Below are 16,699 nucleotides of genomic sequence, written 5' to 3' on the forward strand. Positions count from 1 at the left end.
CAGTCAATTGTGTAACAGGATGCTCATATATAGACAGAGAACCCAACATATAATACACAGAGTGTGTGTGTGCATGTGTAATTGCCCAAAATTGCCCCAAATTTCCCCCTTTCTTGGAGTTCTTATATACAATCAATTGGTCGGTATGCTTCCCATAAGGTTGGATCATTGTACAGGCCAAAAACTACTTCACATCTGAGGCTGTTTTGGATCTTTACAAGTCCACAATTCATTCTTGTATGGAATACTGTCGTTAAATTTGGGCAGGTGCACCATCTTATCATCTGAGTTTCCATGACCGGGTTCAGAAGTGAATCTTTAATCTGATTGGTCCCTGCAACCTTTATTGCATTGATGTGACATTACCAGTCTTAGTCTTTCCTATCGTTATTGTCACAGAAAGTGCCCCAACAAACTTTCTCTTGGTGCCAGATCACTTTGTGCTATCTCGCTTGACTTAAAATGCACAGGTAAGTAGTTTGCTTTCCAACCACATGGTTCCGGGTTCAGTCCCACTGCGTGGCACCTTGGGCAAGTGTCTCGGGCTGACCAATGCCTTGTGAGTGGATTTGGTAGACGGAAACTGAAAGAAGCCTGTCGTATATATATATATATATTATATATATATATATATATATATATCTATATATATATATATATGTGTGTGTGTGTGTATGTTTGTGTGTCTGTGTTTGTCCCCCTAGCATTGCTTGACAACCGATGCTGGTGTGTTTACGTCCCCGTCACTTAGCGGTTCGGCAAAAGAGACCGATAGAATAAGTACTGGGCTTACAAAAGAATAAGTCCTGGTGTCGATTTGCTCGACTAAAGGCGGTGCTCCAGCATGGCCGCAGTCAAATGACTGAAACAAGTAAAAGAGAGTGTCTTCATCCAAAAGCTGTTGTGTTTCCACAAATAAGGAAGTCTTACTATGGCTGTAGCTTTTTTTCCTTGAACTGCCAGACTTTGGAACTCTTTTTCATCTTATTCTTTTCCTCCTCCTTCTGACCTGAATTCTTTCAAGTCTAAAGTAAATTTATTCCTTTCATCTTAATTTCTCCTTCTTCATTGTTCCTTACATTAAGTGGCTTCTTGCCTTGTTTGGGACTTTCTTATAAAATAAAGAACAAAAAAATCATTTATGTGATATATGCATGCCACATACTGTTTGCTGATATGTGGTCAAATACTTGATTACAAGCAATGACACCTATTACCTTCATGTATTATTAGTAGTAGTAGAAAATTGGATTTCTGGAATCTATGTCTTTCCTTAATAAGTAATAAAGCTGCAATATGGGATATTGAACTTGCTTGCTACTTATATTCACTGTTGTAACTCATAAAACTCATATAGCCACACACATATTTATTTCTTAAATAATTTTTGCTTTGCAAATAACGTATTATGTACCATTGATCCTATTAATGGTTATGTGTTGATATGACGCAATAATAATGTTTCACTATTGCTGGACTGGACTATATTGAACAAGGGCAATGATGGACAGAACTATATTGATAATACAGCCCTTGAAGTTGTCCAAGGGAAGATGTGATCAAAATAATTGGAAGTGATTTGATTAAAGATAGTATAGAGAGTCTATCAACCAGAATAACATTGACATATTAACTTGGGAATTCATATTAGCCCAGGAAAGTGATATGAAAATAAATAATGCAGTGATGCACACAAAACTACATCTGTACATGCAGAAGCACTAACACATACTCATTGGCTCCTATAGAAGTTTATGTCCGTGTGCAGGTACATACACACACACACTCAGATTGGTTACCATTGCAGGCATTAATATCGTCATCAGAAGATGCAGTCATAAATGCACAACCACTTGCACAGAAACACAAACATATTTATGCAGCGGCACATGCAACTGGTCATTACAGCGAGTGTTAATTACCTGCTTATAACCTAATATTAATGAGTATTTGATGCGAAGCTTATGCAATTAATCACATCAAATAGAAAATGACATTTTCTATGGGAAATAATGATAATTAACAACAACAATAATAATGATTTCTTTTATTCGTTACTTGGGTGATGGATGAGTTGTACATGTACAAAAACAGACATAAAATGTAGTGTTGAGGTTGGCATAGAAAATTTATTGGGTGGGTAATAACAATAATTTTTTTTTTTTTGTATAGTTTATCAGACAAGTTTTCGTGGGAAATTGATCAAATTTTAAAATTGAGGACAACATAAAATTAAGTTAGAAGCAGTGAATTAGTGTTTTAATGAGAACGCTTTTCTTCTGGGGGTTTTCTCTTCTTCATACTGAATGAGAGAAGAAATTTATAATTTTCAATACTTATACTAACATAAAAAAGAAAAATATGAGATTATTTGCCTGTTACTATTCCTCCATGTCTTAAGAATGAGGAATGGTATTAACGAAAAAAAAAGAAAGAAAAAAAGGAAAGAAAAGAAAAAAAGCCATTTGTTCTTGAATACTGACTTAAGGGCAATGCTAGCAATGTAAAAGATTATACTTGAACTGAATGATATGATGCTGAGTAATAGATGACTAACAATCTAGATAAATAGAAAATAAAATTAATGGCATCAGCTACAGATGCTGGCAATGGCTATTTGATGCGTTTATTTGAGAGAGAGACATCATTCTGCTTTCTCAGTATCAATGTAGGTGTCTTTGTATAGCAGAATCTCTAGCTGTGTACACTGAAAAGTTTCTACTGCATTATTGAGAAATTGCTAAGAAGATTTATGGAAGTTAGAAAAAGTAATATTCCCTCAGGGTTATTTGTATGTGGCTTGTTGCTTTATGGGGTTCAGTTTTCTATGAGATGAAGTGAATAATAACTTCTATGATATATTTTAATTTTTTTTTTTTTTCATAGCATTTGCAAGACTCATCACAACCAAAACCTCTCTTCCTGAGATGCATTGGTTATCACTGTTTAATAAATGTTATGTTGAGAAATTATTAGAAGGAAATAAAGCTTGAAATCCCTCTGCAAATAGTAATGAAACATGATTGCTAACTTGGCCAATATTTACACAGGAATGGTTTACAAAATTTTTTTCAAACCACTGTTCCATGTGGGAAGGCTTTCTCTCTTTCTCACTTTGACTGTCTCTCTCTCTCTATCTCTCTCTCTAGCTATCTCTCACCTTCCTGTCCTTCCTTGTGCTACTGAGGTTGCCAAGTATCTCTTTTATACACACACATGTCATTCTCTAATTCCTTGGTTCCACTCTCTCTCTCCACTGAGAGAGTCTTGTCTTGTGAGCTCCCAGTTGCTGGTGTCACATAGAAACATCTGTGCTGGTGCCACATAAAAAACACCCATACTGGTGTCACATAAAAAGCACTCGTATTGGTGCCACATAAAAAACTCCTATACTGGTGTCGCATAAAAAGAATCCATAGGGGCACCACATAAAAAACACCCATACTGGTGTCATGTAAGAAGCACCCATGCTAGTGCCATGTAAAAAACACCTGTACAGGCGCCATATAAAAGCACCCACAGTGGTGCCTCATAAAATGTACCCATGCTCGTGCTATCTAAAACGCACCTGTGTTGGTACCATGTAAAAGACACCCAGTACACTCTGTAAAATGGTTGGCCTTAGGAAGGGCATCCAACTAGAAACCAGTTCGATATAGACAACTGGAGCCTGGTGCAGCTCTCTGGCTTGCACAGCTTCTGTCAGACTGTCCAACCCATGCCAGCATGAAAAACAGGCATTAAATGATGATGATGATGATTCTTCAAATCTGTTATGTTTAAAGTTTTATTTGATATCATCATCATCATCATCATCATCATCGTTTAACGTCCGTTCTCCATGCTAGCATGTGTTGGACGGTTCGACCGGGGATCTGGAAAGCCAGAAGGCTGCACCAGGCTCCAGTCTTATCTGGCAGTGTTTCTACAGCTGGATGCCCTTCCTAACGCCAACCACTCCAAAAATATTTATTTGATAATTGTACTCGTTTCTGTCATGCGACTTTAGTGCATCTATTTTGAAAACTTCAGGCTGTGAGATATATATATATATATATATATATATATATATATACATTTATATATGATAACATTAGATCTTTTCCCATGGGTGGCTTCTGCATGAAGAACACACAGTTAAGTGTAGGTTAATACTTTATGTCACCCATTTAAGTTTTGGTCAAATGAAATTCCAGTTATCTCTTGCTTGTCTACGTTGGGATTAACTGGTAAATACTAATAACTTTACTGATAATTTCAATTGATTAAAAATTGTATTTGGCCGACTACTTTAAATGGCAGTCTGAATTTAACATGTTATTTATACACAAATTTTTATATACTGTGTTGATGCATAAACATCATAAAAATAATTTAAATGTTGTGTGTTATTAATCTTGTTAGGAAAGATGTCTCCTAACGAGATATGTAATGTATCGGAATTAAATTAATTATGTATGTTAATCATATAATTAAATAAATGATTTAAAAAAAAATTCCATTGAAACAGCTGTTGAGAACAAATTATGAATCGTGGAAAATTTATACTTTTCTGCTGTTTACTATTTGTGTGTGTGTGTGTGTGTGTACACATACACCTCCTTAGGCCTACTAGCAACAGTACACGGCCGGGAGCTAGAAGTTTGCTTGGAAAAGCAGCTGAAGTTCCCAGACAGGAAGGTGCAGGAGTGGCTGTGTGGTAAGTAGCTTGTTTACCAACCACATGGTTCCGGGTTCAGTCCCACTGCGTGGCACCTTGGGCAAGTGTCTTCTACTATAGCCTCGGGCCGACCAAAGCCTTGTGAGTGGATTTGGTAGACGGAAACTGAAAGAAGCCCGTCGTATATATGTATATATATATATGTATGCGTGTGTGTGTTTGTGTGTCTGTGTTTGTCCCCCTAGCATTGCTTGACAACCGATGCTGGTGTGTTTATGTCACCATCACTTAGCGGTTCGGCAAAAGAGACCGATAGAATAAGTACTGGGCTTACAAAAGAATAAGTCCCGGGGTCGAGTTGCTCGATTAAAGGCGGTGCTCCAGCATGGCCGCAGTCAAATGACTGAAACAAGTAAAAGAGAAAAGAGAAAAGAGAGAGAATGTTAAGCTGTTGTGTGGGTGGCAAGCAAGGTGTGGTCCTATTGAGGAGGTGTGATGTAGAGGGTTTGCAGATCAGTTCCTCTGCAGAGCCTAAAACATGTTGGGTATCACAGGGGTGCCAATAGGCAAAGGCTGTCAAATTGGCTATGAAATCTGCAGATGTTTCCTCAATGTGTCTGTAAACCAGGAGGTGCAAGCTCTGGAAGGGACAGTGTTACATTGGATAGTGTTAACTAGATATGAGCTTGAGCTTAAATCAACCTTGATTGCGATATGCAGATGAGGGTCTCTGATTGTTGAAAGCCCTGAAACACCTAATGATCCTGTGAAACATCACTATGAGGTATGGAACAACTATATGTATGTATATGTACATAGACACATATTATATATGTGTATATATATATATATATGTGTGTGTGTGATCTTTTTTTCTATGTCATTATCAAGATAACAGTGGCAAGCTGGCAGAATCATTGATGCAACAGAAAAGAATGCTTGGTGGTATTTTGCCACTTTATGTTCTGAGTTCAAATTCTGCTGAGGTCGACTTTGCCTTTCATCCTTTCAGGGTTGATAAAATAAGTACCAGTTAAGTGCTGGGGTCAATGTAATCAACTTCCCCACCCCCTCAAAATTGTTGGCCTTGTGCCAAAATAACAAAAGAATATCATTATCAAGATAGTAGTAGTGGGGGAATTATTAAAAACATTTGAATAAAATAGAAACTACATCATAGAACATGATTGAAGACTGTCAGAACGTCTGTGAAGGTTGTCATTATTAATTTCTGTTTTGGGTTTTCATGTCTGTAAACATATTAATTCTGCACATTATTTACATTAGATGGATATTAGTTCTCATCTTTGTTGTTAACACAATGTTTTGGCTGATATACCCTCCAGCCTTCATCAGGTGTCTTGGGGAAATTTCAAACCTGGGTTCTCATTCCTGAGGTATTTTTCCCTCTGTGGGATGAAGTTAAAATAATAGACAGAGAGCACCACTGGAAAATACGAAGGTCCAGATGGAGGATATGTAAACGGAACCCTTTCCCCTTCAATTTTTTTTTTAATCCCACATTTTAGGCTATCGAGATTCCGATTCTGAAAAAAAAATTTTCAAAATCACAACTTCAAAACTTCAATACCCCCATTTCTTCATTTTTCACTTTTTCCGGAAATTATTTTGCTGAAATACATACAAAAATACATAGATTCTGATTCTGAACTCATGCATATTATTTACATGCTAGAGATAACAGCCAAATCTCACAAAACTGCGATAACATAATGAAAGAAATTTGTAATCAATCTACTCACCTTTCTGCAAAGATTTCTTTCAGAGTAATTTCCTGCAGTAATATGAAATTACAGACAAATGGGTCAGCTATAGGAACTTACAACAGCTGGGTTACATTCACAGAACGGTTAACCATTCAAACGGTTAACCATTTTTTTTTTTTGTGGAAATTGAAATTTTATAAACAATTTTTTGTTTTCAGAATCATAATCTCTGTATTTTTGTTTGTATTTTGGGAAAAGAAATTTCCGGAAATAGCGAAAAATGAAGAAATGGTGAGGTGGGGGAATTTAAATTTTGAAGTTGCAATTTTTGAAAAATTTTTTCAGAATTGGAATCTCCATAGCCTAAAATATGGGATTCCATAAAAAAAAACAAAAAAAATGGGGGGGAGGTTCCATTTACATATCCTCCATCTGGACCAATACGAAAACTAAAAGAAGCAGCACATATGCTAGGACATAACAACCTCCTAAGCAGACAGAGTGCAGATATGAGCAGCTTATGGGAACTGGTATTAAGGAAGGATAGGAAAATATTAGATTTATAAGACCTAAAATTCACTCCATAATTGCCCACGGGCATATGGCATAGTGGTTAAGAGCATGGGCTAATAACCCCAAGATTCTGAGTTCGATAAGAAGTTCAGGCCTGTGATTATGGGGTTTTTTCACACCGCCAGTTGCTAGAGCACACTTCCTGGTAGCCTTAGTGATAAGTTGTTTACGACCTGAATAATTATAATAATAAGCAATAATAATAACATAGAAAAATACCTTAGGAATGAGAAATTTCCCCAAGATACCTGATGAAGGCTGGAGGGTATATCAGCCGAAATGTTGTGTTAACAACAAACAAGTTGAGGACAAATATCTGTCAAATGTAAATAATGTACATAATTCCTCATCCTTTAACCCTTTAGTATTTAAACAGGCTATATCCGGCCAAAATAGTTAATCTGTTTTATGTTCAAACTGACCAGATCCAGGCTCTCACACCTACCCTACAATGTTATTCTACATTAAGTAATTACACCATCAACATCTTGAAGGTATGAGACAATGCATGATTAATTCAAATCAATGGGAATCAATAAGCATTATGTTTGATAGAATAATCTGAACACTAAAGGGTTAAACATAGAACTGCCTGTTTAAAGGTGATTTCACAGAAAATGCCTCAGAGTAACCAGTTGACTCCCATGAGTTACCTTGAAAACAATTTGGAACATTATGATGTTATAATACTTGATGTCATTTATATTAAAATCTTAGCAGCTAATTTGAATCATAGAGTTATTTCTCATTAGAATCATTGAACTGCTGCAGGACTCCTTCACTCTGTTGGACATATCTTTATATATAAAAGTGAGGTTGTGTGCTGTCTGTCTCCTACGATTTAGATTCCTAACTACTCCCACATTTTGCGGTGCAGTTTAACCAAAACCGGATATCTTATAGTCGTGATTCATATCGAGTCCTTCTGGGTATTAGCACGGGTCTATGATGAGTCTACGATTTAAAAAAAAATTTACCATCAATTTTCCCCATTTTTAATGCATTTATTATTAAATCTCAGAACGTAAAAAGCCACAGTAACAACCCCCCCCTTTGTGGTTAGCCATATTGAGATGGCTATTATACTTTACATCTCTAAAAATGCTTATGTAGTTATTTCCCTTACAAACCCGAGGAATGCCGGGCGATACTGCTAGTGTTGAATAAACTATATTGTAGAGGTAAAATAGGATAGTCTGAATTATGGAAACAGTTATAATAATATCTAATTTATGATGAATGAAATGAAGAACGCTTTGTCATGTAATCAGCAAGTGTTAGATATGTAGTTTGAGTCCTATCCATGGGCCTGTTTCTCTTTTCTGTCTTACATTTCTTCTTATGGTTAATATTTATTTTAAAGTATTAGCAGTTATTTCATTATTTAAAACTTTTAGATTGCAACTCTAATGCTTCTTTAAGTTCTGATGCTTTTCAATGATATTTCAGAAAGAATATCTTAACAATATTGAAAATAGTTATTTTTAAGTCTTTTTGCTGTGTTATCTGATGTTAGTTGTAATATTCTTTCTCCAAGAAAAGCTGTTGGATTTACTGCTGGCTGCAGAACTTGTCACTCTAATATCCGAATTATCTTTTGAATGTTTTTCTTTTACAGATATTTCATTTTGTTTCACTTTCATTGTCATCTGTTCTTTTCTTCTTTTGTTTTTGTCCTGATACTGATTGTAGTAAAGTCTCATGGCAATTATTCAGATTTCAAGTAGGAAATCTGATCTTCAATATAACAATATTCTTGTTGAATATTGCTAATTGTAAATGATTGAATTTCGAAAATGTGCAAAAACTCTTTAAATCACCAATCACATTTCATCTGAAATGATTATGAATCATTTAATTAATATTCAAAATTGATTAGAAGAAAGTAATTAAAATTCCCAACATTTTTTAATGGAATCTTTAGTTTCAAGAGCAAATATATAGAAATATATATATGTTTAATATATTGACAAGGTCATGAAATATTTAATTTGCAAGCTTAATTATTTTCTAAATTGTAAGTGCTTAATCATGATAGGCTTAATTAAATACTATTTTTATGTTTCCATTTTTTTTTTTTTCTTAGATGTTGGATAGGGTTTACATGCAGCTACAAACATTCTTAGATGACCCTGTATACCGAGATCAACATACTGTACAAATGGAAATTATTCGAACTTTTGCTCGTGTAGGACCAAATGCAGAGCCTCGTTTCAGAGATGAATGTAAGTTTACTTCCATTTTTCCAATTTTTCTCTTCCGAATGAAAATTCTAAAAATTTCAAAGTGAAAATTCTATGAAAATTGTTTATTTGGAAGGTTTTTTTTGCAAAAAGTTTAACTTGAATTTTTGTGAATTCTTTTATTTATTTCACTTTTACAAAACTAAATATAATATCTAGTTTTACAGCTTTTATGAAATTAAAAAAAAATATACACATTTAGAATAATTCATTGAAATATTAAAACTTTATTGCAGTTATTTCGCTTACATCATGTAAATTGCACAAATCAACAGAAAGACTTCCAATCTTTTATATCTTTATGATAAAAGCTATATTTCTTCTGTTTCCACTGCTAAATATAATAAATTCTCTGTTAGTTCAAAGTTCTACAATTGAAAATTTGAATATCGACCGATATTCAATATCACTAATGGCGTAAGCTTTGTAAACTCCAAACATTAGAAATATTGAAAAACTGCAAACTCTTTTTTCAATTGCTGTTGCTCTTTCTATAGTTTTCAATGTCAGCATCTTGTGTTTAATAAAATTGCTCCATTTTCCTTAATTTAGCAAAAGCATTGTTAGATTAGAGAGCGCTGATGTTTGGAAGAAACATTTAATCATATTATTATTGTATATTTTTTTTTTAGAAGTAGAAATTTCTTTCAGCTATTATTCTGTACATTACTTACTTAATATACAGTGTGAGAACTTTCCAGTATCTTCATTATAATAGAAAACATGTGCTAACATACTATCTTAAAGATACTGTTTTGGCAGTAACAGGATTTTTGTTGATTTATATATGTACTGTGCAGTTTAGTATTCATTGAATTTTTAGTCATTATTTAACTCTGTGTCATTCTTAATCAAATGTACATGTGATTAAAGGTACTCTGTAAATGATTATTCCATCTTTTCCAAGATCCATAGCATATCATTGTACTTGTCTTTTCAAGACATTGGGGTGTAATTTGAGAAAGATGTTTCTGTTATTTGTTATAGATGTATGTTTGTGTGTGTGTGTGTGTGTGTGTGTGTGTGTGTGTGTGTGGAGGCGCAATGGCCCAGTGGTTAGGGCAGCAGACTCGCAGTCATAGGATCGCGGTTTCGATTCCCAGACCGGGCGTTGTGAGTGTTTATTGAGCGAAAACACCTAAAGCTCCACGAGGCTCCGGCAGGGGATGGTGGTGATCCCTGCTGTACTCTTTCACCACAACTTTCTCTCACTCTTACTTCCTGTTTCTGTTGTACCTGTATTTTCAAAGGGCCGGCCTTGTCACTCTCTGTGTCACGCTGAATATCCCCGAGAACTACGTTAAGGGTACACGTGTCTGTGGAGTGCTCAGCCACTTACACGTTAATTTCACGAGCAGGCTGTTCCGTTGATCGGAGCAACTGGAACCCTCATCGTCGTAACTGACAGAGTGCTTCAGAGTGTGTGTGTGTGTGTGTGTGTAAACAAACAACCAACTAACCAATCACCAAACATGAAAGTTATCCCTATATCCTTCGTTCTTCATGTTCAGTGGTTATATGTTGGATGAATTGAAACCACAACCATATCCCAATGAATATTAATTACAATATGGATAATTCAAATCTTGATTATGAATTTAGATATCTGTTGTCATTTGTTATCATCATCATTGTCATCTTTGTCAGCACGTCTATTTTTCCATTTTCTTTTTACTAAAATGGGTTTAATTATTTCGATGACTGGCATCCGTGCTAGTGGGGTGCAAAGAGCACCATATGAGTGTGATCGTTGACAGAGAGGCTATTCGAGTATGATCATTACCAGCGTCGCCTTACTGGCACTCATGCCTGTGCTAGTAGGGTGCCAAGAACACCATCCGAGCGTGATCGTTGCCAGAGCAGCCAACTGGCTTCCGTACCTGTGGCACATAAAAGGGCACCATTCGAGCGTGATCGTTACCAACGTCGCTTCACTGGCACCTGTGTCGGTGGCACGTGTAAAAAGATTCGAGCGAGGTCATTGCCAGTACCGCCTGACTGGCCCCCGTGCAGGTGGCACGTAAAAAGCCCCCACTACACTCTCAGAGTGTTTGGCATTAGGAAGGGCATCCAACTGTAGAAATTCTGCCAGATCAAGACTGGAGCCTGGTGCAGCCATCTGGTTGCCAGCCCTCAGTCAAAACCGTCCAACCCATGCTAGCATGGAAAACTGACGTTAAACAATGATGATGATGATGATGGGTTGGGCAGAGCAATATCATTAAAAGATTTTTTTCCTTTTACTTTAGAAAGCATTATACATTATATAGTATGTATAAACAGTCGTTAAGCTGTATATTCCTGTATTTAATGTCTTCAATTTTTCACTCCTTCCAGGATTTTGTTATTCTATTCTCAAACATTCCTTGACTCAGCTTTACTTTGCAACCATGTAGTTACAGGTTCAGTCCCACTATACAACACCTCAGACAAGAGGCCTTTAACATAGTCTTTAAGCGGAATTTGATAGACAGGAATTACATGGAAGCCTGTTATGTGTGTGTGTATGATTATGTATTTTGCAATTATGCATTGACAAAGGATGTAAACAACGGCAAAATGCTATAGCTGTCTGAATGAGTTACAGAAGTTATTTTATCACTCATTGTCAAAAATATAGTTAACCATTGACTGGTCTGTTGAAAAATATTAACCCTTTAGCATTTAATCCGGCCATATCTGACCAAATATTCTATCTGTTTTATGTACAAACTGACCACATCAAACCTCTAACATCTACCCTATAATGTCATTCTAGAAATATGCCAACACACAAATTTTGAATATACAAGATAATGCTTATTAACGAAAAACAATGTGAATAAATAAGCATTACATTTGACAAAAAAAATCTGACTGCTAAAGGGTTAAACAATGACATTATTACTGAGATGTACTTGCATAGCAAGTGACCTGATCTGAAATAATGTACTGGAATGAAAACAATTGCAGTGTGGAAGGTGTTTATAAGCCATTTACGAAACACAAAAACCGTTAGATTCCCTTCAACATTTAAATTTAAATTGCCAAAATATTTTCGTCACTTTGAGATGCAGCATGAAATTTTGTCAGTGGCCAGTTCGCAGTCTCAAAGCGATGAAAATATTTTGGCAAATTAAATTTAAATGTTGAAGTGAATCTAATGACAATCTAATTGCAATCACTAATTGCAATATCAAATCAAAATTATAGCTACTTTTAACTCTAAATTCACCATGTCTTTTAGGTATTAGTCCTATCATGCAACTTCTGTTAGTAACTTAAGAATACCATTGTGGCTTTGATATTCTTTATTTTATTTAAACTAGTGACTTCTGACTTGGGTAGTTCCAAATTTAAGAAAACTTCAGTTATTCTTAATATTTACTGTTTTTAAATTTCTGATTTGATGAAATTCATACACTGGCAATAGATTGTTTTGATGTTCATTTTAGTTTTATGAGATATTTTCTCAACAATGGTTTTTGTTTCACTTAATGAAAATCGAAGTGATATCAGTGATTATCATTTCAACTTAAAAAATGATACTAAATTTCTAAAATGATTACTGAAAGCACTAGAGCCACCTTTCCCCAATCCTTGCAATTAAGAAATGATTATTTTCACCAAAATTGAAGTAAAAATAATCAAGGATAAGCATAAAATTGGAGCCAAGGAAAGTGGTGGTTTATGTTCCACTACCTATTTCTTTATTACCCACAAGGGGCTAAACATAGAGGGGACAAACAAGGACAGACATAGGTATTAAGTCGATTACATCAACCCCAGTGCGTAACTGGTACTTAATTTATGTGCCACTGCCTGATCATTGAGCATCTTTAGTAACATCCAGTATGGTTCAGGACTCTAGTCTGTAGTCAGTTTTCTCCTTTTTCTCCTGCCAGTCTTAGTAGACCTGAGTAAGGTCATAGTCAGTACTTCTCCCTCTACTTCTTGGATGAAGTCATGTAAAAAAAATTTTAAGACAGAAAAATATAACAGTAATAACAGATGTTGTTTATGTCATGCAGAAAAGAAAATTTGTCTCTCTGGGTAGGGAGGGACCTTTTTTCACAGAAACAAGGCATCTTTAACCCTTTTGTTACTGTATTTATTGTGAGATGTTCTATGTTTCTTTCAATTACTTTAAATATAACAAAGAATTTAGTAAAATAACTTAGTTACCATTCAGCTTGTATTAGGAACATAAATTGTGACTAAGGTTTGGTGGAAGATTTTAATTTAAAACTTATGGAAACAAGACATTTGTACAACAGAGCCAGAGCCGGTTTCAGCCGGGTTGGTAACAAAAGGGTTAATGATGGCACATTGAATTTTGCCTATCCACATGGATAGTCTAAATATCTCATTTTATAATCTAGAGATATGTTATGCAAATATTTTTAGTTCAGCTGACATCACAATTGGAAATTCTTTTGTTTTATTTTTCTATTTTTCTATCTTCAATTATGTTTTCATCTATTTGTTTATGGAAAGAAGGAAGCTGACTCATAGTCCTTAAGCATATGCAGTATTCAAGTTTCTCAATTATATTATAAAATTTCCCATACAGATTATAATATTCTCACTATATATTCTATTCAGTTCAGTTTATTACATACAGATACAATGAAAATGGTGGATGCTTACAGTAGGCTGAAAAGAAAAGATTGCAAATGCGCAGGCTCTCAATTAATTTTAGGAAATTGCTAAAAGCTTCAGGGTTAGACAGGAGTAGATGCATTCATACAATTAGTTAATCAGATTATAGACAGGAGTGTTATCTCTGGTTACTGGCATGTTAGCACCATTATAAGAGAGCCAGTATGATGTATTTCAGAAGAAACAACACAATGAATTAGATTATTACAAACCAACCAATGGTAATTTGCAAAGAATGTGGTAGTAATAACTCTGTAAGACAAGACTTAAAGTAGAGTCTGTGTCTTCAATGTTTTAAAGGAACTGTAGCTATTATATTTCTTGTTGGACATTTGTATGAATAGTAAATGTCAAAGAACATGTAAGTAGTTTATAGCATTTAGAACTAAAATATGTAAGAAATCTATAGCTTTCTGTGAAATAAATGAACTCAGCAAAGGACATTAGATGCAGATTAAATGACCTATAAAAATACCTTTTATGTACTAAAACCTAAAATGTTATATTCTTTTGTAGAAGTTTCTTTTGCTTGAGATGATTAATTACAAGATTTTTGTATTCTCTCTCTCTCTCCCTATCTCTCTCTCTCTCTCTCTCTCTCTTTATTTCTATCTCTCTCCCTATGATAAAGAAAAAGAGAATGTAAGCTTCTTGTTATCAGAATGGCAATAAATTCCATGCCTATTATACAGTTATGTTGTTAGCATTAGAAATTATCATGTTAAACAAATATAAAAAAGACATGTGAATCTTGATGGAAGCACTCTGTCGGTTACGACGACGAGGGTTCCGGTTGATCCGAATCAACGGAACAGCCTGCTCGTGAAATTAACGTGTAAGTGGCTGAGCACTCCACAGACACGTGTACCCTTAACGTAGTTCTCGGGGATATTCAGCGTGACACAGAGAGTGACAAGGCCAGCCCTTTGAAATACAGGTACAACAGAAACAGGAAGTAAGAGTGAGAGAAAGTTGTGGTGAAAGAGTACAGCAGGGATCACCACCATCCCCTGCCGGAGCCTCGTGGAGCTTTTAGGTGTTTTTGCTCAATAAACACTCACAACGCCCGGTCTGGGAATTGAAACTGTGATCCTATGACTGCGAGTCTGCTGCCCTAACCACTGGGCCATTGTGCCTCCACGTGTGAATCTTACACATGCTAACAAAGAAAGATGTGTTTAATTAGAATTAAATCTTCATTATTATGTCAGTTGTAGAGAAAACAATTTTCTTGTAGTGTTGAAATCTACTTTGAATTTGTTCATCATCATCATCATCATCATCATCATTGTTTAATGTCTGCTTTCCATGCTGGCATGGGTTGGATGGTTTGACTGAGGTCTGGCGAGCCAGAAGTCTGCACCAGTCTCCAATCTGATCTGGCAAGTTTCTGCAGCTGGATGCCCTTCCTAACGCTAACCACTCCGAGAATGTAGTGGGTGCTTTTACATGCCACTGGCATGAGGGCCAGTCAGGTGGTACTGGCAACAACCAATCTTGAATGGTGCTTTTTTATGTGCCACTGGCACAGGAGCCAGTCTGGTGGTTCTGGCAATGACCACACTCGAATGGTGCTTTTTTTATGTGCCACCGGCATGGGAGCCAGTCAGTGGCCCTGGCAAGGATCATGGTTGAATGGTGCTTTTTTATGTGTCACTGGCACAGGAGCCACTCTGGCGGTACTGGCAAAGATCATGCTCGAATGGTGCTTTTTTTATGTGCCACCGGCATGGGAGCCAATCAGTGGCCCTGGCAATGATCATGGTTGAATGGTGCTTTTAACGTTCCACTAGCTATACCAAATTGTTTTAATTTTAAATCGTATAAATCCTTAAAAATGTTTTAGCCCGAAGGCTGCGGCCATGCTGGGGCACCACCGTATGTTCCAATTTATCATTTGATATGCCAATTATTCAGTCTTTATGCTGTTAATCTTGTCCAAAATGTAATGTGACATCATAGATATTGGAAGATTAAAAAAAAAAATAAATGAAATAATATTTGTTTGCAAATTCTTAAAAAGATAATTTTATTAAAAATCATATTAAAAAAATAAGCATTTATCCACTTTTGTCTTGCCTTGGGCCTTCAACGTCTGATGGCATCATAGAGACATTGTCATGATATGTAGTGTATCTTGAGTATTTCAAACCTTGAATAGCCCACCCCTCTCCATTTTTATGCTCATTAATCAGAAGACTTAAAATGAACACTTAATGACCTTTTGAAATCAGCATTTAATAGCTAGCAAGTTAAACAGGATTATTAAGTTTCAGTACCATAATAAATGTTTACAAAAGTAGCTGTATCTAATGCATTTGGATTTAAGGGTTTCCATAGTGTATTCAGTTTCCCGGAAGTTCAGTTTCTCTAACCCTGTTGTCTATTAACCTATCACTCTCAGTCCAACATTTCCAATATGATGGAAACCACTTTTAACAATGAATTTCTGTAATGCTTTGAGTCTGTCTTCCTCCTCAAAGGATCACTAGTATGACTTCTGGAAAGCTAAATTGAATAGACACCTGCTTTGAGTCTGTCACTCATCTTGGGTCTGTTAGTCTTGAGAAATTTATTGAAAACAATGTTTTTTGGCAAAGTATTTAACTGTCCCTACTTTAAGGATCTCCTGCTCCTCTGTTCACCCATTGGCTCCTTCCATCTCTTGTTTCTTATTTCTTTATTGTCCACAAGGGGCTAAACATGGAGGGGACAAACAAGGACAGACAAAGGGATTATGCCGATTACATCGACCCCAGTGTGTAACTGGTACTTAATTTATTGACCCTTAAAGGATGAAAGGCAAACTCGATCCCAGTGGAATTTGAACTCAGAACGTAATGGCAAATGAAATA

The 16,699-nt window shown here is 35.7% G+C and overlaps 2 protein-coding genes across 5 annotated transcripts in view; one reads left to right on the forward strand and one right to left on the reverse strand.

Moving 5' to 3' along the window:
- Window positions 1-16,699, forward strand: part of LOC115210333 (RAB11-binding protein RELCH homolog) — a 313,025-nt gene that overhangs the window by 176,954 nt on the left and 119,372 nt on the right. For all 3 annotated transcript variants that reach the window (XM_036502568.1, XM_036502569.1, XM_029778868.2), the window contains one exon: window positions 9,047-9,185. In XM_036502568.1, coding sequence (XP_036358461.1) covers window positions 9,047-9,185 — 139 coding nt within the window. The remainder of the gene's footprint in view (window positions 1-9,046; window positions 9,186-16,699) is intronic.
- The window catches only part of LOC115210334, a 62,494-nt gene continuing 55,991 nt past the window's right edge, over window positions 10,197-16,699 (reverse strand). The window contains exon 4 of one of the 2 annotated variants that reach the window (XR_004998923.1): window positions 10,197-10,236. The gene's annotated coding sequence lies outside the window, so the exon portion shown is untranslated. Of the gene's footprint in view, window positions 10,237-10,606; window positions 10,645-16,699 lie in introns of those variants that run through there. The other variant, XR_004998922.1, reaches the window with a different exon arrangement.

Source organism: Octopus sinensis, linkage group LG4 (genome assembly GCF_006345805.1).
Source record: "Octopus sinensis linkage group LG4, ASM634580v1, whole genome shotgun sequence".
Taxonomy (NCBI): Eukaryota; Metazoa; Mollusca; class Cephalopoda; order Octopoda; family Octopodidae; genus Octopus; species Octopus sinensis.